Here is a 22,135-nt window from a genome sequence, read left to right on the forward strand (position 1 = left end):
TTTATTTTATATATGGAATTGGTGATTTTCTTCCCATCTTCGCTTCTGAGAGACATTGCCACTCCGAGAAGCTCTTTTTATACTCCAATCAAGTTGCCAATGGACCTCATTAGTGGTAACTGGTCTTCCAGCCATTTTTTTATCAGTGCAATTGAGTTTCCCAGCCTCTTATTGCTACCTGTTCCAACTTTTGGGAGTTTTGTTGGCACCATGAAATTAACAATCAACATATTTTTCCCTTAAAATGATACATTTTCTCAGTTTAAACTTCTGACCTGTCATCTATGTTCTGTTCTGAACAAAATATTGAAATTTGGCACTTCTACATAATTGCATTAAGTTTTTATTCACAATGTGTATGGTGTCCCAACTTTTTGGGAATTGGGTTTGTATATAATCGTAGGTCTAGTAATTGCAAATTATATTACATAGGTCGTGCCACATCTTACAGGGGCCTGACATATTTTGCCACTATCTTTCTAATCTACAACAAATACCCGAAGGAGACAAACTTCACTAATGTAGTTAATTGGTGGAGTAGGCTTGCAAAGTGTGGTCTGTGTAAGGCATCGTAGTGTGTGCTTCAAAATGCACACGCTTCAAATTATGTTGTTGCTTTCAATTAGTTCACCACTAGATCGCAAACAGATAATACACACAGTCTCTTTAAAAAATATGTTTCAATTCATACTGGGCCCGCGTACTTTTTTTAATTTTATTTTTATTGATGTCCACCAAATGGGCAAATTTTGTGTCTTTACGAGAGATGGAACAAAATTACACACCTTAGAGCAGTCCTGGGCCACATGCAGCCCCCATTTGCTGGCCGGTTCAAAACAAGCACAAACACATTTATTTACAGTAATTTCTGGACTACAAGGCGCACCTGACTATAAGCCGAACTAGTTAAATTTGGAGAATACTTGAGTTTGTTACACACATAAGCCGTACCCGACTGTAAGCCGCAGGTGTTTTAATATTACTGCACTGGGTTCCCGCTATTTTCTTTTCCATACTGAGGGCGCAAATTATCTCGCTTTCGTTCTGTCTCTCCTACTGCATTTGGGCTCACTTGGTTTGTTTTGCTTTGTCTGACGCTCTTGCGCTTCCTTAATGTGCGCCCCCTTGTGTGTATTAGACGCAGGGTCGAATGCAAATTGAAAAAAACTAGAGGCTTTAAGTCCAGAAATTACTGTAGCAAAAAAAAAAAAAAAAAAACTTGTCTCCACCCCTCATCATAGTAAGAAGTACTGAACCTCAACACAAAGGTTGTGTTGTTGTTTTTTTAAGGTGGGCCCTTGGGAAAAGTAATTGCTCACCCTTGCCTTATTATGGCTTTAACAGAAGAAAATACACAAGGGGCCCAGTCAAGGGTCCTGACCGGAGTGTGGTATTGGTTTATGAAAACTGTTGTTCGGTGATCGGATCACATTTTATGATCAATTCATTTAGAAATACAGGCAACGCTAAAAGGTTTACATACAGTGTACTTTTATTACATTTATGAAAATTTGAGTTTAGGGGCTCTTACCTAGTCTTTTGGTTGCCCCCTGCAATTTTATCAAAAACTTTGAGTGGTGAACATAAAAAATTAAGAAAATAATGTTTAGTACTGCACTGCAGCATATTAGCAATTTTACGGCAAAATGAACTAAATGTTATCTATTAAAATAATTGACCAAGCATCATCATCTTCATACATTTCATGAGACGGTCAAAAAACACAGCAATTTTAATGTGGAAATGAGTTTATTGTGCTACTGGAATCGCACGGCAAGAGCATGTCAAGAAGCGTTCAGAACACATCAAATGGAGAAGTACATACAGTACACGACCTTCCTTCCCTTCCCAAGCAGGATTTGTGTTAATTCCAGCATTGACTGTAGCACCTAGCCAAGACAGAAGGGCAGCAAGACCAATTTCCTCAAGGAAAATTACAATTCCGATATAGGATGCATTCACAATAGAACCATGCTCTCCACAAATCAAAGCCTTGTTTCATCTATTTAGGATTAGAATTATACACGCAATTTCAAATTTCATGACATTTTAGAGGAGTCATTTGGCCAGATGAATGCGCCACAGTAGCAAAAACACTTGGAACAGAAGTATACAGATGAATGAAGGCATTGACAGTGATCACTGCTCGCCTCCTGATCCACAACAGAATAAAGCGTATTTTCTCCATCACATCAAAGCAAGCAAGGAAAGTAACAGCGGATTGGTAAGAACGCCAACTTGACAAGATCACAAAACTGAATAATTTAACTCTTTTAAGGTTAAAAAACGGCGGCAACTTGTACAGATGGAACCCAACTATTAAGAAATCTACAACTAAAACCAATACACAAACACGGCTTTGCTTTTCTAGTACATGTGAGGAATGCGATTACACTGGCGCTTCTACAGCTTAGTAACAAAAGCAAAAAAAAAAAGCTTGACTTTGGAGCTAAGCCAGGACACACAGGTGATGGTGGACCCCATTTTAAACACGTTAGTATATCTTTTTTTTTTTTGTCTTCTAACAGGTTGTGACCCTTACAAAATATCATAATCCTTCTTATCCTTTTTGCCTTCCCCCTCAAAGGTGTCTGCCTCATCACTGTTCTCGTGGCGACGCTTGCGGCTGCTGTTGACACCGAAACGAGGGTTCGTCTGCGGCAGAGGGTCCATACCCAAAATCTTATGAATATGACGGAATGCCAACAGCCTCAGCGCCAACTGAAGAGACAAAGACACAAGACACATGCAGCCATTTAGTACTTAAATTGAATTCATCTTTAACTTATTCAAACCCAAAAGCGTATGAATACGTTTAATATTTTGTCCTCCACTCCCAAAAAATGAGTTGTACTTTTTTTATGTTGTTGTTTTTTTTATGCTAGAGCATACAGAAGGCTTTGATGCAGCTTCTGACCTGAAGAAACCGCTTGAAGTAATGGTTATTATTACAAAAAAAGAGTATAAGAGACCATTTTGCCATTTGCTGTCAACTAAAAATGACATCACAGTTGCTCAAAGCTCAGGCACATTTGCAATCAAATTTTGAACATCTTAAAAATTTCTCTGCGACAAGAAAAAGGGTTTGAGAGCATAAAGAGGGTTTGCGAGAGCGTGGCAAGGGGCGTTGCAACGTTTTGGAACATTGAACGAGGCGGGCCGAAAAAGCTACGTGCACCCTCGCAAGTCTGTGCAGCTCATGCAAACAACTTTCAAAGTTCAGGTAAAATTTTTTTTAATAAACTAGTTAATAGTTCATAATTCAGGAAAAAGGTTTCATGACTCTAGCCAATGTTCCATCAGCAGAGTTAATTCAATTGAAGGTTGAAAAGTTAATAAGTGGGGCTTTAAGCATTATATTGCCTTTATCTCTTCGTCATATGGACTTTGTGGGCTAACTTGGGACCTCAGTAATCGTATTTGGTGCCAAATGTGTGTTAGTATATTTGGATATTGGATATTTGTATCCTTGAATTTTGAGGATACGAAAATCCTTTCAAATTAAACTATAAATATAACTTAAAAAGCCAAGAGAATTTTTAATTAGTAAGAGAGTAAAATAAGAATACTTAAATAATCATTCATCATAATCTTTAAACAGCTTAAAATATGCTTATAGAGATGTCAGAATTACATACCTGCTATGCAATCAACACAAGGCAACTACGCGTTGCATTTTGATGATGTATTCGCCTTGTGACTTGTTGGCAGCCGGGTTGCCAAATAATGGCCTTTTCCACCAAATGGGCTCTTTGCACAAATGCACTACTTCCTGAACGCAATACCACTCCTTCATTTCCTGTCTTTCATGATTGGACAAACTGATTAATCCAGGTGTGTCTGGCCATTGTCGTTGTGGTTACTGAGGTCAGGCACACCTGGATTAATCAATTTGTCCAATCATGAAAGACAGGAAATGAAGGAGTAGCACTGAGTTCAGGAAGTAGTAGAAGTAATGGCTCGTTTACAGTGTACATGTATTTACCCGGGTTTTCTCCTTGTAGTCTAACAAGAGAAAAGCTGGCACCCTTGAATAAAAATTAACTGCGTTAACAACGTTCATTCATTGGCTCCAGAATGAACTCGTTCCAAAGACAACACAACTCCACCGAAATACTATCCCAGCGGATCTGCACGATTCACATAGGTGACCTATATTCTGGTTTCAAAATGGCGGATTTTGCCGTAAGGCGAGGGATTTTGATGCCTGAAAATAAATAAAGACCAAGTTCTAGTTATCCTTTTTTTTTTTTTTGCTGATCCAAAAAATAATCTGATCTTTGATACAAATCTGTGATCCAATCCGAACAGTCACTTTTGTAATCCTTTGCATCACTATGAGAAACTACAGTTGAATTAAATGTTGCCTCAGAGCAAGATGACAAACTTGCTGGTTAAACGGTAGTGGTTAAAGATATTCCTAAATGTAAATTGAAGTACTGTTGTATTCAACGCAATTCTTTGCACTTTACTGTATTCCTTAAAAGAAGTGCAACCACATATTTAGATTGGGACTTTTTCAGCATTTCATTTCATTTATGTAAAATTATTTTATTGCGTGTTCAATACAGAATATGTATTTTGTGAACAATGGAAACGAGACAATGGAAAATTGCTCTTTATTTTTTTGGGAAAATGCTATATTAAGATATATTTATTGTATTTTATATATTTAAAATGATCTGTTATTGGTTTAATAAAATGTTTATGTACCTGAAGTACTAGTGGTATCGGTACTTGGTATCAGTATCTGTGACTACTTAAGAGTTGAGTACGCGTACTGGTATGGGTCTGAAAAAAAAAGTGTAATGAAAAAAATCCCTATTTTTATGTATGTTTTATCCAACGGCACCATCATCATTTGAATTTGGGCTTGTACTACATTACGATGCAGATTTGAATTCAATTCATCGGTCAACCCTTATCTCAAGCATTTTACATGCATGCCATTTCACAATGTCACAAATATACGGAAGAAAAATGAAGAACTTTTACTTGGGCACTTAAGGTTATGTCCTCTCGCTCCTGCTCTCCAATAGCTGTCAGGGTGTCTACAGCACTCTTTTCACAGGGATCCATCAGTCCAGGCCCACCTGTTAAAACAAATAAACGTCACGTCATCTCCCTTATCATTGTGAATGTAGTAAAGTGTCAGCAGAAAAGTAAAGCGCTGCCTGGGACTAACACAATCAATGTATTTGAAGATTACTCAAAAAGTTAAACGAATGGAAGGATGCAACTTCCCGCAGCATTGGGAAGCCCCACCAGAGCTCTTCACAACAAACCAAAGCAATAACAAAAAGCATTTGATTTTATGGCATAATTTACTGCTGCACTTTTCAGTTCTTTGAAAGGACTGATACTGCGATTTTAACATAAAATACATACAATGTTATATTATTTAATATGTACTTTGCAGAATTTACTGCAAGCAGATTAGAATTAAGCCAATTTGAAGCGTGGATAAAAATCCATTAAGTCAGAAATCCAGACGACGCCACTCTAGAATAGAATACAGTATTTTTTAAATTCGGGGTGACTTGCCATCGCAGTATACGTCCCACAGCTGTGCTGCGCTGCCAAGCAGCGCTCCATTCTGTGGTCCCCGCCCCTCACCACATACACAATGCTAAATTCAGTGTGCAGCATGCATTAGGATTACACAATCCAGATGAGCTAAGCAAAACAGATCACGGCTCTTATGCAGTTGCTGGTTTATGTTACACATTGTAATGTTTCTGATTTTTTTGTCAAAGCATTTTACGAGTGACAGTAAGAGAGCCAGCTTCAGGCAGCAATTTGCACATTTGCCATCGCCCTTTTTAGCTGGTCTGCAGCCCGTAGAGAAAAAAGGTGGCCCCTTGAAGGAAGTGGAAACTTTGCTTAAACAGCCGACAAATGGGCAGGCTAAAAGATACTACAAACGAAAAGTATGCAATACCCGGAATAAAGCTGCACGGACCAGAGTGCAAATCGAGCCTTAGTAAGTGCCAGATTTAGATTTTTAAAAATGTCGGCTGGTGGGACCAAATAATTTATACCTGAATCAACAACAGGAATGATATAATAAAGAAAAAAATGAAGAAATCATACCAGAGATTAAAATGCCAGATGAAATACATTCAAAGACGCGCCTCAGTGCATCGCCTGGGCTAAGTGGTGCCGAGGCACTACTGATGGCCTTTTCCACGAGCAGCTCCAGGGCCTAATATGGGACAAGAAATCACAGCTTTAGATTTCCAACACTACAAACAGTTTTCACAACTGGCACACAGTGTCGATTATAGTAACTAAGCAACACACCTCTAACCGGCGGGAACGTTCTCTCAACTAGCAGTTTGTGATTTTATTCCAGATTTTGGGCTGCCAAGATTAGTCTACTAGTCACGACGACAACGATGATCAAAACCGTAGACAATTAATATTAATAGTCGTTAATACGAGTCGTTTATTTATTTGCCGCTCTGTTTTTCTATCGAAAACTGCCTCGACTTGCACTTTTCCCGGGGCCGGATGCCATGTGTGGTCATTCACGATGGAAAGAAAAGCATTATGGGTAGTGTAGTATCATGCCGAACCTGTGTTAGCAACAGAACCTGAAACTTCAGGCGCATTTCAACCAAAATACTTAATACGAGGTAAATTCCCTTTCATGGCACCACGGCAGTGATAAAGCAGGTTTAAAAAGGAAGCATGTTGTGGCTTATGACTAATAGCATTTCTGTCATCAAGTATATAGCAGGGTTTTTCCTATGTAGAAAATGCGGAGGCGGCCGCCACCGCCTAATTTTCTCGCCGCCTCCAGCCTAAACTGTTATCGCTCAACACAGCCGCAGCGCTCCAGCTGTGTTGATTAAGAAACATATTTTAACTGCAGTTCCTGTGTTGCGCCATTATGGAGGCGCTATATCAACAGAAGAGCACAGGAAAGACCTGAAGTAACAACCGAAGAAGAAACAGTTTTTTGTTTTTTTTACTATTGTACCGTAAGATAAAAACACAGTATATACAATAAACATGATAGTTTTTTACAACAACGCTGAATTATATTTACAATTTAATATGTACTAGTGGATACATTTTTAATGATTGCAGCAAAAAAATTTAAAAGGTCGCGGTAAACGGCACAACATCGGGCCATCCACTTAAAAAAGCTTTCAGCCAGCCACAGCACGGAGCCTCCCTCGGCGCTCGCCCGGCCCATGGTCATGGCTCCAGCTTCAGGTATGGCGACTTAAGAAGACACATTAATCTAACTCCCAACACGTCCGCGAAACGAGTCCACCGGTCCCCCAATCTGTAGCATGCGTTAGCACAGCTAAATTTGCATACGACACTGATAAAAGGCGGCTTGGCTGGAGGTGAAACATTGCGAGTTGGGTTACTTCCGTGAACACTGCAACGTGACGTTGTTTTAGATGTACGTAGAACATGGGCGCGTTGCGTTCACATTAGATGTTGCATTTGTTTTTGTAATGTGAACAGTACATAAAAAGATCGGATTTTACAAAAAATCAGAATTGGGCATCAAGCTCTCCAGTGTGAACGTAGCCTGAGTCGCTCACAAAAAGTCTCTCGTTGCCTTCGTGGCCGCCGGACTGTTGTAAACCACAGAACCGCTTAACCAGCATAGTTTATTTTTCGTTGTTGACCCACTTCTGCTCAACACTTACAATCAAAATACTTTTCTCATTGAAGCTATGCCGGGATAACTAGGGTGTTATGATGCCGCAAAAAAAAAAAAAAAAAACTTGACCGTCACACGGCCTGTTTGTTAGCCTCATGTTGCTATCTTCAGCTAGCTTGTCCAATAATACACGGGCAACAACTGCTAAAGATAAGTCGTAGCTGGTCTGAAGACAACGCACAGCAACGTCTCATGACACTGTTACCTTTGTAAACACTTCACTTGTGATACGGCATCCCACGTCACATTCAAGTGGTGAGTGATATATTTTTTATCTGGCAAACAATGTCTTCACACGATCAGTGGCACTGTTTGGGCAATAAGTAAACAAAACATTCTAAATTGAGCTAGTGCATTGCATAAATGTCACTATAGTGTATATATTGTAATACTGTACTTTTGTTATCCTTTAAAGCATTAATATTAATGTGTTCAAATTTAATGAGTTTGTTTTAATGGTTTTAGTAAGAATCTTAGCCATGATGCAGTTGTACAGTATAACAATTCTTAATATGAAATCATTACAAAACTTACGGGCCACCACTGCAAATTCTTTTGGTGATACCCACAAACATGTGCAGTGTGACATTTTCTGATGATACGTGCACTTCTGGTCTAAACATCAACTTGACATTTTTAGTATTTAAGATGTAAATGTACATTTATGGTGTATGATGTGTAGACACTTGAAAATGCTGTGAAATGTGAATACCGGTATTTACTTTGCAAGTCAATTCACGTGTGCACCCCTAAATTTTCTTCCTATGCTCCTAAAAATTTAAGCTAGGGTTTACCACGCTCCTCGCAAGAAATGTGAGGCTGCAGCCCTGATATATGTGCTAGAAATGGGTAAACCACCATCAGCGAGTCTGCCCACGGGGAGGGGCTGCCGCATCGCTGAGGAGTGTCCCACATTGTCCCTCAAAAATGGCCGATAATGGTATCGTCACTGCCGCGAGTACTGATATCTTAAAATAAGAATGGTATTGGCACCGAAACCTGGTATCGGTAGTCACTCATAGTCAGGATGGTACCACCTCTGCCTCAATTTGAGCCAGGAAAAAACCCTGTATAGTCATGTCTGGAAGCTAGCATTAGCACCGTGTGTGTAACATGATGTTCTTGTTGGCAAGCTAACATGTAACATGTAAGGCCTATTATGGATTACGGAGGCATTAGTCAACAAACACCCGTTTATTAATAACCAAATTGTATGCCACAGAACGCGTTGACATCGAACTCACCGTGCTCCCTCACGGAGGTCTTTTTCTCTCTTTTGACTCACGAGTCACAACCAAGCACAGTGTTGCGTTTATGAACTTGGACATAGCAAGACTCAACAGAATATGATAGCTTTGCCACAAGCCCTCAAAGGCAACACATTATAATAAAGCACAAAATAGTTTGTTATAGTATGCAGTACAGTGCTTAAAAAAATAAGTTCCTCCTAATCTTTAAGGATTTTTTTTTTCATTTCAGGTGCATACCACATTTTGTTTGTGTAGCTCAACTTACGGCTTTTAAATTACACATATTAGTGAAGCAAAACAAAGCATTCTAATAAATGTTAAATAAAAGTTAAGTAAAAAATAAAACAATACAAGTTTCATTTTAGTTGTGTTCAGCACATTGTATTTTCCCTAGTTCAAACATGTTAAATAACTACATTTATATGATATATAAGCTCAATCTTCTTCTCACTAGGGTCACGGGTGATATTATATGCCTATTTGATTTATTCAAGAAAGAAAAAAATATATAAATATTACACCATGGTTCAGAAATTGAGATAGAAATGGATTTTTAGCCCAAGTGTATTGTTACAGACCTAACAGTAACCACCAATTTGTCAAGACATAAACAGGAACAGGATTTTTATGATTGTCATCATTTTGTTAGAGAAGTTGACATGGGGACACTCACCCATCCTGGGAAGGACGACCAGGTCGGAACTCGCTGACAAAGGTCTCGGAGTATCCGAATGATGATCACGCATGACTGCAGTCCATTTGCTCTAGCCTTGTGATATAATAAAGTTACATTTATGTGCCAAATCAAGGGTGAATTTTGGATAGTCAATCCATTCTTAGAGGTCCAACAACTACTGTACATAATGGAAGCTTGAGTATGGTATAAGGCATTAATGAGCCATCAAAATTTGCAATCAGCTGCCATTGGCAGTAGTCTTGTACCTCACAGTTAGTAAGAGAGTTCAAAGTTTGCAAGATGCACAAGAAATGAGGACTTTCCTTGCCATCTTCTAAACCCTGACCCAAGTTTTTTCAAGGAAACCCACAAACATGTATTTCAAAATACAAGAGTTCAACTGAGAGAGAATGGAGACTGAAAGAGCTCAGGAAATCTGCAATCATTTACCTGTGATCATTTGGCACAAGAAGTGGTCTCACAGGAAACTCATCAGATTTTCCTTTGTCTCTCAATCTCCATTTCATACATACGTAGAATAACTAAAGGATACAAACTCTGTTGCACAACTTGGTGCATGTTATCATGCAGCCTTATGGAATCCTTTGTAACTACAATTGAAAAGGCAAGACTACGATGCCAATTATCAGACAAAATTTATATTTAGTACATAAAATAGTCACTAATCAATTTCTTATAGGCATTCTTTTTTTAAGTGCACAATTTCCTCAGTAATATAAGATTCAAATATGTACAAACAAAATAAATTAAACATCTCATAAGGCTACAATAATAAAGTAAGATGATGTTCCGAACCTGGAACCACTTAGCGTGGCGCAGAGCAGCCAGAGCGTCAAGGCATTTTTGCCTGTCCAAGACGTCCGCTGGGTCTTTCACCAAACCCGAAGTTACATCTAAAAATGGATTTGAAGTGTCAAAATGTTGATGGGGAACGGGTGTTTGACCAGGTCAGCAAGGCTGGCAAAGAACAAACACATTGCCACACATACCAATGATTCTTTACAAAGCAACCCACTTTCTTTTTTCTTCTTTTTTTTACAAGTTTCTTCAACTTTGAGTCTATATGTAACATTAACAATTTGACTTACTGGATAGCTACACACTGAGAACGTATGCTAAGTCATTTGATTTAATTGTTTTTCACTCAATATTGTAGATTGCTTTATTTGGAAACCACCAGATTCTAGTCCACACAAGTTTAGGCTGACACTATTTGCAGCCATTACCATTTTATCAGGTAATAGATTTGTTAAAAGGATTACTATAGTGATAATAACTGTAGACCTTCAATGAAACACAGAGAACGATGATGGATCTGGATGACCATTAAACGGTGTTGTACAAGACAAAGTAAAGGTCAAAACCTATGACAGCGACCTGATAAAAAGCGGCATGGCAAATGGTAGGTGTGGCAACATTTTTGGGGTGTGGGAAAACCTTGGTCAAAAATCCTTCCGGAGCTGTTGGGCCCTACTAAATCTCTGATGGGAGAAATCAATGGACAATTCCTTTTTATTTTGCTCAAGGCAATTTGTTGAACAAGTGACATACGATAAAAATGAAGTAGCAATGAGTGCTGAAGGAGAGGGGGAAAAATGCCAGCAATCAAGAGGTTAGGAAATCACTGCATGCATACCTGGCATCAGTGGGCTGGAATAAGACCTCAACAGACATTGCATGTCAAAGGCTGAACTCAGGTCTAACCAACCAGTCAACTAAAGCCTTTATACATTAGCCTCAATAATACTCCCCTAAGAAAACAATTCATTTATCTAATTTCAAAGATTGTATAGCTCATGGCTGTGGTCATAAGACATTGTTGTTTGAATCTGGCATTGCTGGAGCTATCCTTACATGTATTGAGCCACATTTTCAATTCTAAAGATGCCAATCTACTCAGGGGAGCACGTTAGATCAAGAGACAGCATGGTGAACTGTTCACCAGAACACAAAAATAACATTTGTTTCCTGTGGAAAAAAACATTTACTGCTTCTCATTTGTTGCGAGGGGGATTCTGACCTGCCATGATCAAATGTTGATTTTAATGCTGGGTTGCAAAACAACCCTGACACTTTGTATAACAAAATTAATGAATGTGTTTAGTTAAAAAAACAAAAAAAACAAAAACAAATCTACTGTTGATTCATGCAAACAAATGTTTCTTGACTATTTTTAAAGACCAAAATTCAAATGTACAAGATCAACTCCAAAATACAGCCAGAATCCCTGAGAACACAGGAAACAAAATTTCTCCAGGGTAAAACTAGACTTATCACAATGCAAACACTGATCATGCTTTGCTTTAAAGGGATAGCATCTGAGAAGAGTTAAAGAGCGGAAAGACTAAAGAGCAATACTGCTGGCACCCCCCCCCTTTTTTTTTTTTTTTTGCTTTACATTTCAAGTGATCTTTTCAGCAATTCTAAGAGTATAAGCTAAAGCAGAAAAAGACTCCTACCTTACTTTGATTATGTCAAAGAAAATAATTTTAACCACTTGTTGTTTTACAAACATTTATATAAGCAAAGCCTGAAAGAAAGAGGTTCATTTTTTTAAACTTTAGAAGCCAGATGTTTCTGACATGTAACCAGGATGCTTCTTTAAGGCCCAGATTATTTTTGTGGTGTGCCAGCAGCACAAAACTCTCAGTACTGTGAACCAATGTACTGGAAATGATTTCATCGGGAAATAGCAGAAACAATATAAGGAGGTATAACATAAGCTGTTATGGCTTTTCCAACCTCCATCCGGGCCATTTTCCTCTCTGATGACAGGTGAAGTCAAAGTGATGGTCACTTGCATCTTTGGCTCTGTACAGGATGTTAGAATGATGGCTGCTTCTTGGAGAGACCCTGTAACATCATACTTTTCCGGTGCTACTATCTGGAAAGATAAAAGTACATGTAAAATAAAACAAATATATGGATAGCTAATTAAAAAAAGTTTTTTTGTTTTTTTTACCTGTACTCCATTGCCACTGTATTAGGTATCGATTTTTATCAACCACTGCATAATGCACTGATATAATTTACCTCATTGATGGCCTCTATGATGTCAATCGTTGTATGGTAATGAACAGCAGACACAACCAATCAACGGAAATTTCATTGATGAGCCAATACTGAAACTTCTGTTTACAATGAAAACGTTTAGATTTCCTCCAATTTAATAGCCAATCAAAAATGTAAACAAGCTACGCAAGAGGGTGACGTCTGTTGCTGTCGCTTTCGCGACTTGTCGCGTCCCGTGCGTTGAGTTTGACATGGGAGGCGATGAGGTCCGCATTTCGCTGGCGTTTGTCTCCTCTTATGTGTCAAGCCCTTAAAGCTAACAAAAACTTAAGTATGCCAAAGCTAACTCCGGTACTAAATATTATAGATTGGTCATAAGTCTTAATAACAGTGGCAAAAAACAGGTTAGAGTTTGTCAAATTAGGAGAGTAAAAAAAAAATAAAAAAAATAAAAATAAAAACACAATGACTTAATATTTATTACTTAAAAATGTACTTATTAAAGTGGTGAGTTCGGAAATAGATCAAACGAGAATTGTAAAGACATTACTGTTAGTTGTTTAGGGAGGAGCTCCACAATTCGTGTAAGTAGACTCTTGGTGGGGTTTTCTGAGCAGAGCAGGACTAAGTTGACATTCTTGTCGCCACGAAGAAGCAACCCTTTTGCCAGGACTCCCACTCTCATCACACCCTTCAGGGCTCTACAGAAATACAAAAGAACAACAGCGATACTAACAACATTAAGAATGTTTGTTATGTTTAATACTTCATTTACTTCAAAAGGAACTAAAGTAGATATTTTTGCAAGAATACTGTACATTGTAGGTGCCAGCACTAGATCTGAGTGATTACGGTAATATTACGGTCGTTGAATAAGAATTTAAAAAGATAATTAATCAACTCTAGGAGTAGGGCTGGCTTTTGTTGCGCCGTGCCCGCTTCCAGGCTTCCGTAGCTTTAGCTCTGCCAGTCGTGTTCTCACACACTCCATACAGGAGGAACTCAACAACAGCAAATAAACTCCCGCAAAAAACAAACAAAACTGTTTACCATGTTACTGTGGAGGAGTTTTACACAAGGAAGCACGCATGACAAGAAAGGGGCACAATAAGAGCGATCACCAAAGCGGACAAGTTGCACCTCGCCAATGATATGGAACTCATGTATACAGTGAGGAAGACTCTATTTCACTACTTGCTGAAAACGGGAGAACCCAGGTATGTGCTACTGCTGCTTGGCCGCAAGTATATTGCTCAAATTTCCCCACGCCATTTGTTTAGGCTACTTTTTCAACACAGATTTTTACATTTCCAGAAGAATTTGATTCAAGTTTTGCACATTGTTTCCAAGAGAAGAAATATGGTTACTTTTGTTGTTTACTGATAAAATAAAAGCAAAACTTTTTAAGTTCTTGGTTTATGTAAAATAAATAAATAAATATATACACACACACACAATAATGTAAAATCGGTTTTAAAAAAATCGTAAATCTAATTTTTTGTTTAAAAAATCTGAGATTTTATTTTTAGGCAAAAGCGCCCAGCCCTATTCTAGGAGTTTGCCATGTTTAGTGAAATTGTCGCCAGCCGCAGACCAGAAGTGACAATAATACTACAGTTGTGTTTTTCCTGCTACTTCAGCACTTTTGAGTAAGCCTGGTTTGTTAAAAACAAATTAGTGGGAATCGCAACTGTGTCAGGATGTCAACATCAAAGATACTTGCAAGTGTACAGACTCATTTGGCCTAATCAACTGCCTTTGAAAAAGTAGTGGCCGGCTCTCGCGGACCTGCCTGGCACTCATCACTGCCTGGGCGCACTGTACATTTTTAATCAATAACAACGTAATAAATTAGCAATTTTACATGATTTCAGGACAAGGTTGTGTTGATGTTGTTGGCAACAGTATGTGACAGCAATATAACAGACCTGGGAAAAAGTACAGCCTGGGTCCACATCTGACCCACCCAGTCTCTTAACTCTTTGACTGCCATAAACGTTATAAAACGTTTAGCATAAACCTAGGGAAGGGCGCCGAGGACGTTAAAAGACGTCCCCTATGTTTTTTTTGTTTTTTTTCAAAAACGGGTGCAGGAAAGCCTTGGGCAGCTGTGCTGAAAGTATCAGGCAGATATGATTAGTCAAAGACTCGTTTTGGCCCCTAGAGGGCAGCGATGACTCTCTTTGCACAAGGTTGGATGGGCCGCCCACCGTGGGCGTCAGTAGAAGACGTGAGGCGGAGCTAGAGTGTTGAGGAGACAATGGCTGATCCAAGCCACAATGGCTAGACCAAGCAACCGGTTACAAGCAGCTCACGCTTGAGCATTTTTTTCAAAGACGGAAAGCATCAATCAATACTAAAAAGCGCATTGATGTCAACGATGATGATGACAACGAGCTCTACGCCAAAGTTGGAAGCTTTGGCCTGTTACTATCACGTAGTAAGCCTCACCGGCTACGCGCGGCTAGCGCTGCTAAGGCCGGAAAACGCGCACAATAGCCGGCCGGGTACTTCTGCACAAGCGGACATTCGATCGGGCGATGGAGAGTTGGCATCGACCAATGCAGATTGATGATGATGATGATGATGACTGCGAGTTTGACGCCAAAGTTGGAAGCCTGGACGTGTTTACGATCACGTAGTAAGCCTCACCGGCTACGCGCGGCTAGCGCTGCTAAGGCCGGAAAACGCGCACAATAGCCGGCCGGGTACTTCTGCACAAGCGGACATTCGATCGGGCGATGGAGAGTTGGCATCGACCAATGCAGATTGATGATGATGATGAAGATGAAGCTCTACGCCAACGTGACTGTTATGAACACGTAGTAAGCCCCACCGGCAAAGCGCGGCTAGTGCTGCTAGCGCTGCTAAGGCCGGAAAACGCGGAGCTGCACAAGCGGACATTCGATCGGACAATGAAGAGTACCCCGAGTCCAATGCATATTCATCGGAGGAGCGGGTACAGTCTGATCACGGAGAAGACACTGTTTCTGGACTACGATGCCACCATGAATGGAGTGGATAAAATGGATCAGAACATCTCCTACCAACCCGGTATAGCAACTGAAGGACACGGGGAAGCGAGACGTAACACCACCGTAACGTAACCGTAGCATGATCCTGATATTAGACTTGATGACACACTGCAGTATATACTTGCTATTCCCCGGAAAAAAACGGCCTGCAAGAAAGTGGCACACGCGAAGAGGCAATCTGTTGTGCAAATGCTGTTACGTCTCTTTGCACGCAGGAGAGTGTTACAAAAAGAAAAACTGTCGTTGAAACATCCACATATTTGTAAATAGCACCACAGTTGCACACATTTGTAAATAGTTTGCCAAATTGTTGTCAAATTGTTACACTGTTGAATGTAAATAAACGTATTTTGCTATCAAAAAACACTTTTTCATTCTTGGTGGTAGTGTTTTATAGAAGTAAAGCACTATTTAGGTGTTTGTGGCATCATTCATGGACAAAAAGAAGTGTCAAATTCACTAGAATGCATGAAATAATATCGTTTCACTAAAAGCTTGATTTCTCCGTATTTTGGTCCAACACAGGCGAAATTGGGTCAAACTAACCATTTTCTATTGTTGATTACTAAAGAACGGAATAAGGTAGAAACAAACTCTTTTTTTCTGATGAAAGATGAAAGTCCAATCTTTCATTTGGTAGTACGTGTGTTTCCATAGTCCAAACAGAACATTTTCTGTGGACCTTGAAAATCAGTCAAAATGCTTAAATCGGCTGGCACTGGCGGCATCCCTTTTCTGAAAACGTCTGGCAGTCAAAGAGTTAACATCCCTCAGAGTGATCATCAAGTCAAAAATAAAATGTGTGCTGCTTTTATTTTGAAAGTTGTGCTTTTATTTTATATGTACACATTTGGACGCTAGTACAAGCAAGATCAACAATTCGTGCCTGCAATGTTGCCAATTTTGCTATGTTTTTGAATGATGGATGGATTTTAAAATAAAGATTTAAGACAATTAAAGGTGAGGTGTTTAACTTTCACTCAGAAATAAACACTTCTTAAACACATGTAATCCTTTTTAATCAACACCTCTGGGCGTCTGTTAATGTGTGGTGGAGATTTTGTCATCATCCACCACCACCACCCCAGCCTGTATTTTGCCATTTTGTCGTGTTTTGCCATGAGAGGGACATTTGTGGGCGGAAAGTCTATGTTTACCCCTCCAGCCAATCACAGAGCGGGGGGCGTATAGCTGAAGGCAGGCACAATGTTGACGAGAAGAGTGGGGTTGAGCCATGGGAGGAGTCAGTTTTGAATTAGTTGTTTACAAACACAAACGAACAAGATCCCAAGTCAACTCAATGCCCATCAGGACTTTTTAAGGATCTGCGGGAACCTTTCTTGAGCATAAAGAAAGACTTAAAGGTGTAACAACTAAAGCATATTCAATGAACTCAAATGCTACAATTCAAAGTTCAAGGTTTACAGTTACTACTATTTGCATACAATTAAAAATCATCGCTGCTATCTTACCTGTCGATCACACACCTATCTTTTGATGGCTCTTTCTTTTCTTTGTCATCATCTTCCTTGACCTTGTTTTCATCTGTTATTATGTCTGAAACCAGTTTGAGGGCACGCTCTGTGATTGACACAATTTTCTGAATAGACTGCAGCTCCTCCTCTGAGGGGTAGATGGAAGCATGCTTGGTCATGACATAGCGGTCATCTGAAGAGTCAGGTCGGCGTGGGGGCTGCAAGGCACAAAGGAATTAAGTTCAATATGAAGTCCCAACATGAAATTCCTCATTTCAAAACAGAATGATGTAGGATTCTGTAGTGACTTTCTCCGTTGCTGGGCTTCTATGTCATACGAGCGCGATCCCTGATCAGAGACAGAGGACAACTGATGCAATAAAAAAGCACAGTGGATGAATGATGCAAAAATCGCACGACAATGAATTGTTAATGAGATTCATTGCCAGCACTTTTTATCAATATTATCGATTGATTGTTACAGCCCTATTTTATTTAGTGTGAAGCAGTGCTGCAATCGACATAGCTAAACAAGTGTCACGCCGTGATACCTTAAAAAAAAGTTATTTTTATTATACATTTATCATATTTATTCTTTGTTTACAAGCCAATTAACAACAGTTACTCATTTACAATGCTCACCTGGAGACAATTCAAGGTTCAGAATGTGACATACTGTACCAAATGATGGATAGGGGGACAGTTTATTCAACCTTTCCCTTTACTAGGGATGCATGCTAATTATTGGACCGATAGTCATTGGACGGATATTGGGAAAAAAACTGACATTTCTATCGGTCCGATACTTCAGAATTAGACCTATCGCGAAACACTAACGTTGGTCTGGTTACTGTCCCTTCAGGAGCACAAGTCTCTGCTGCATGACGGAGGAGGGAATTAGGGTGTTCTGCATCAAACATACAGTGAGCCATTTGTCAACACGGTTTGGCGGCTGAAAAAAAGATTAGGTGGCAAAAAAAGGGGTAAATGTTTTCGTGAGTGCATGCACAGCCTTCCAAGTCCCATTCACTTGAATGACAGCCGCAGCTAAGGCTCCTTGCACGGTCAGCCTACGGTTCTACACACGCTTTTGAGTTGGCTAGCATCACATCTACAGCAGGCGGCTTGAACCACGCATGTGTGCTTCTCTTGTAAAGCACAGAGCTGTATGGGCAGTGGAGTCTCGTCAAAATTATGTAGTAAAGCGGATTTACTTAAGTCCGTGCGCTCATCACATCACCGAGCGCACGGACTTACTTATGTAAATCCATGGATGAGTGGCACTCGGGGGAGCAGCTTTTTGGGACCAAAACGTATACAGTGTCAAGCATATGGAAGCTGAAAATACAAAGTACCTGAATGCTCAGGAGACACTGGACAGTACAAACCTGATAGCTGCTCCCATGGGTTCGTGACTGTCTTGTGGACAATACAAACTCCTGTCTTTAAATGTATTTAAAAATAAAAGTACCAAATTGGCTAATTTCATTTTGGTGGCAACACAAGACATTTCATAAAATGGGCATCATCGGACTAACTTCCATCAATGACCCATTATTCTTTTAAGCTGCAACAACAGATATATTTGTAGTTTACCCCCCACCCCCCCCAAAAAAAAGTTATCTGTTATTGATTTTAGTGTGGGGGAACAGGAAGTTATCAATATTCTGTATCGGCGGGAGGGGGGCAGTTATTGTGCATTTGACCTTACCAGAGGACCCTGTGGCTGCAAACCTGGGATACCAGGTCTGACTCCAAGTAGCCCCGGCGGACCCTGTGGATACCCTCCATCTGGTCCACGACGACGTTCATCCCAGTGGTGGTGTTCTTCCTCCATACGTCTCCAATACATGTCCTCTTCATATCGCCTGAGTGTAAGTGGCAGCTCAACTTATTTATTGGTCTTTTACAGACTTTACAAAATTCATGACACAAAACTGATCTCGATGTTTACTGTAATCATCATCTGTTAGGTCTTACCATACTTCATTTACATTAAATTTGAAAGCAAAAACAAGGTATTTTTCTCTTTCATATCTGTATAAGATTACCATCCAAGATTTAACTAAGTTAGTAATTTGGGCCTGGAACTTAAATAGATTCCAGATCTGTACTTTCTATGTAGACTGAATATTAAATTATTTTGATGAATAATTGCAACCTAAGGCTTCTTGCCTCACCATCTTTTAAATGATGATTTTAAAAACATGCGTCATTTTCTTTCGGGGACGACAGGTTTGTATTTTGAGGGTTAAACTATTTATTGTATACTCCATATTCTTGACTTTCAAAAGATGAACCTACAATCATACCTCATTTCCATTCTCCAACGTTCCTCTTCTTCTCGTCTTCTCCAGTATTCCTCTTTTTGCATCTGCTTTCTCATCTTTTCTTCTTGAATCTTCCTTGCTCTGATGCTAGGTTTTACCTCAACTTGAAGATCTGGGTTCACCTTTTTCTGAATGTTTGAAAAAAGACAACAAAAAGTGTCAAACTGGTACTGTTAATGTTCATGAATGAAATACAGATTCATAAATGAGAGTTTTCGGAAGGAAAACGTGCCTTGGAATAATGGATGTATTTCGATTTGGCAACAGCCATCAGCGGACCAGGAAAGGCAATTGAGAAAAGCTTCTCATTTACAATGCGTACACATTGAATAAAATAGATTTTATAATAAAGGGTAAAATGTTGTAAAATGTTAATTATTTAATTTTCCTGAGGACATTTAATGAATCCTCAACTGAAACACTGTATACTGTGGGGGATTCATGTGGTGGAATTGGGTAATCCAATAACACTGGTTATGAAGAAGGATGTGATACAGCTGAAGCCAAAAATATGCGAATCGCGATCCCCGTCATTAGTCTTTACAATAATTGATAGTATGTTTGTTAAAAGAAAAAGAAAAAAAGTATACAATAGGGGACTTGGGTCATTGATGTCAGATATTAGTTATAACCGGTGGAAAAGCACTTCAAATAGAAATAAAACGCGTTGCCCAAAAACCTTACTGGTTTTAAGGATGAAGAATAAAAGTAACGAAACAAACCTTGTATTGTAGGCGATGTCGGCGTCCCTTTAAATGCATTTCTTTTGCATTTGGATCATTGAAACTACATTCACAGAGCTTGCAATGGAAGCGGATAACTTTGCCTTCATCATTTCGGACCTGGAAATCAATTTCACAGATTCAAGTTCATATGGTTGATAATTGTCTGAAAAAAACATTGTTCCCTTATTATCCTGGAATTTATCAAATGGGGAAAAATGGTCATCCTAACTGACCTAAAACAAGAAAAGCTTTGTCTGATTTCATGTCATACAGAGAAAGCAAAAAAATACAGTGTATGTAAACTTTGGGTTTCAACTTTATTTCCATGACATCTTTTCTTTCCTTATGAACTTGATTTTAACTTTTATCAAAGCTTACCTCTTCAACATAGTCATGGCCAACAGGTTGGACGTCATTCTGCAGTGCAGCCAGGGTCGATGCAGATAGAGATTCTGAAACCTCAGTTTTGGCATCTACAGCACCTGAGGATGACATTGCAGTCTTGGGGGTCTCGCCTTTGCACTCTTCTGTCTTCGCTGTGGTTTGCAATTTATTCCCCCCTGCATTCAAAACATGCATATTAAAGTCATACAACAGAGCATTAAAAGGAAATAAATAAATCACATGGTGGTGATTACATTCTCTGCAAAAATGTACTGAAGGGACCCTGCAATTATTTTAAGAAACCTTCTTTTGACATGTTGCTACACCCGTCCACAATTTATCTGTTAGGCATATACAGTATAGTCCGGTGGTTTTTGTATACATTTGTTGACAAGATAAATTTTTTTTAGCCAAATACAGTATGTCTAAAAAAAAATTATTTTGATCCCAACTCAACCCAAATATTTTCGGTCTACAGCAAAATAAAGGAATTGGCCTCATAAGTTCAGGTGAGTGCAAGTATATTACCAGATATTAGGGGTGTTAGAAAAAAAATGATTCGGCAATATATTGCGATATTACAGCGCGCAATTCTCAAATAGATTCTATATGCTGCCGAATCGATTTTTAAACATAATTTTTTTATGGGATATTCAACAAAATGTCTTACTTAGGGTAAGGATTCACACATTAAGCATGGAAGAATGTTATATTAATGGAACATTAAGCCTTAATATTTTATTTCAGTGCTGTTCAAACATGAAAGACTGCACCCTGCAGTGGCTCAGTTATAAGCCTGAATTTTCAGATAAATACATTTTCATACAAATTTTCTAAATTTGAGTAAAAAAATAAAAAAATAAACTGCAATAATCAATTTATAGATTCATATCGGGATTAATCCGTATCGAATCGAATCGTGACCTATGAATCGTGATATGAATTGAATCGCCAGGTACTAGGCAATTCACACCCCTACCAGATATATGTATTCACTAAAAGCGACCCCCCCCCCCCAAAATACAATAACACATTTATACTGCAGTTGGTTGCCAACCAACCTTGCAAAAAGGCCAAGAGCTCTCTGTTATTTTTTACTCACCAACAAAATTAATCTTGGGTGTGTTGACTTTCTTTCCAGGCGGGGTAGAGTTGGCAGCAGACAAATTGCTCGCCAATTGGTTCTTGACACCAATTACGCTACTGCTGACCAGGCTAACAGGTTTTAGGTAGGGAGTACTGGATGAAGAGGCACCCACACCGAGAGAGCTGCTGGTAGAGGAGCTGTTCAAGGTCGATGTGATGCTTTTGCTTGGGGCAGATGTGCTTGAAGCTGAAGTCTGAGTCACCATGCTGGGTTCAGTAGAGGGAATGGGCTTTCCAAGTTTGGTATGAAGCTTCAAAACCTGGAAGAAATACAGATTAGCTCAGAAACACTAGTTTTGGCAAATCAACATCCAACGTCAAATCAGCTTGATTTAGCCAGCATCAGTCAAGCTAATTAGTTCTAAACCCAACAACCACATTTTACCAACACAAT

The 22,135-nt window shown here is 39.3% G+C and overlaps 1 protein-coding gene across 2 annotated transcripts in view; it reads right to left on the bottom strand.

The window, feature by feature from the left end:
• Positions 1-1,730: 1,730 nt before the first annotated feature.
• zfr (zinc finger RNA binding protein) overlaps positions 1,731-22,135 on the bottom strand; it is a 31,957-nt gene continuing 11,552 nt past the window's right edge. The window contains exons 8-20 of one of the 2 annotated variants that reach the window (XM_086075640.1): positions 21,698-22,001; positions 20,590-20,771; positions 20,209-20,328; positions 19,469-19,614; positions 18,868-19,024; positions 17,154-17,374; positions 13,197-13,347; positions 12,377-12,518; positions 10,430-10,527; positions 9,611-9,706; positions 6,094-6,205; positions 4,996-5,093; positions 1,731-2,721 (exon numbers count right to left, since the gene is read on the bottom strand). In XM_086075640.1, the coding sequence (XP_085931766.1) occupies positions 2,539-2,721; positions 4,996-5,093; positions 6,094-6,205; positions 9,611-9,706; positions 10,430-10,527; positions 12,377-12,518; positions 13,197-13,347; positions 17,154-17,374; positions 18,868-19,024; positions 19,469-19,614; positions 20,209-20,328; positions 20,590-20,771; positions 21,698-22,001 (2,010 nt within the window). In that variant the 3' untranslated portion in view covers positions 1,731-2,538. Of the gene's footprint in view, positions 2,722-4,995; positions 5,094-6,093; positions 6,206-9,610; positions 9,707-10,429; positions 10,528-12,376; positions 12,519-13,196; positions 13,348-17,153; positions 17,375-18,867; positions 19,025-19,468; positions 19,615-20,208; positions 20,329-20,589; positions 20,772-21,697; positions 22,002-22,135 lie in introns of those variants that run through there. The other variant, XR_015094816.1, reaches the window with a different exon arrangement.

The sequence above is a fragment of the Leptonotus elevatus genome, chromosome 5 (assembly GCF_054856555.1).
Source record: "Leptonotus elevatus isolate MCC_2025b chromosome 5, RoL_Lele_1.0, whole genome shotgun sequence".
NCBI lineage: Eukaryota > Metazoa > Chordata > Actinopteri > Syngnathiformes > Syngnathidae > Leptonotus > Leptonotus elevatus.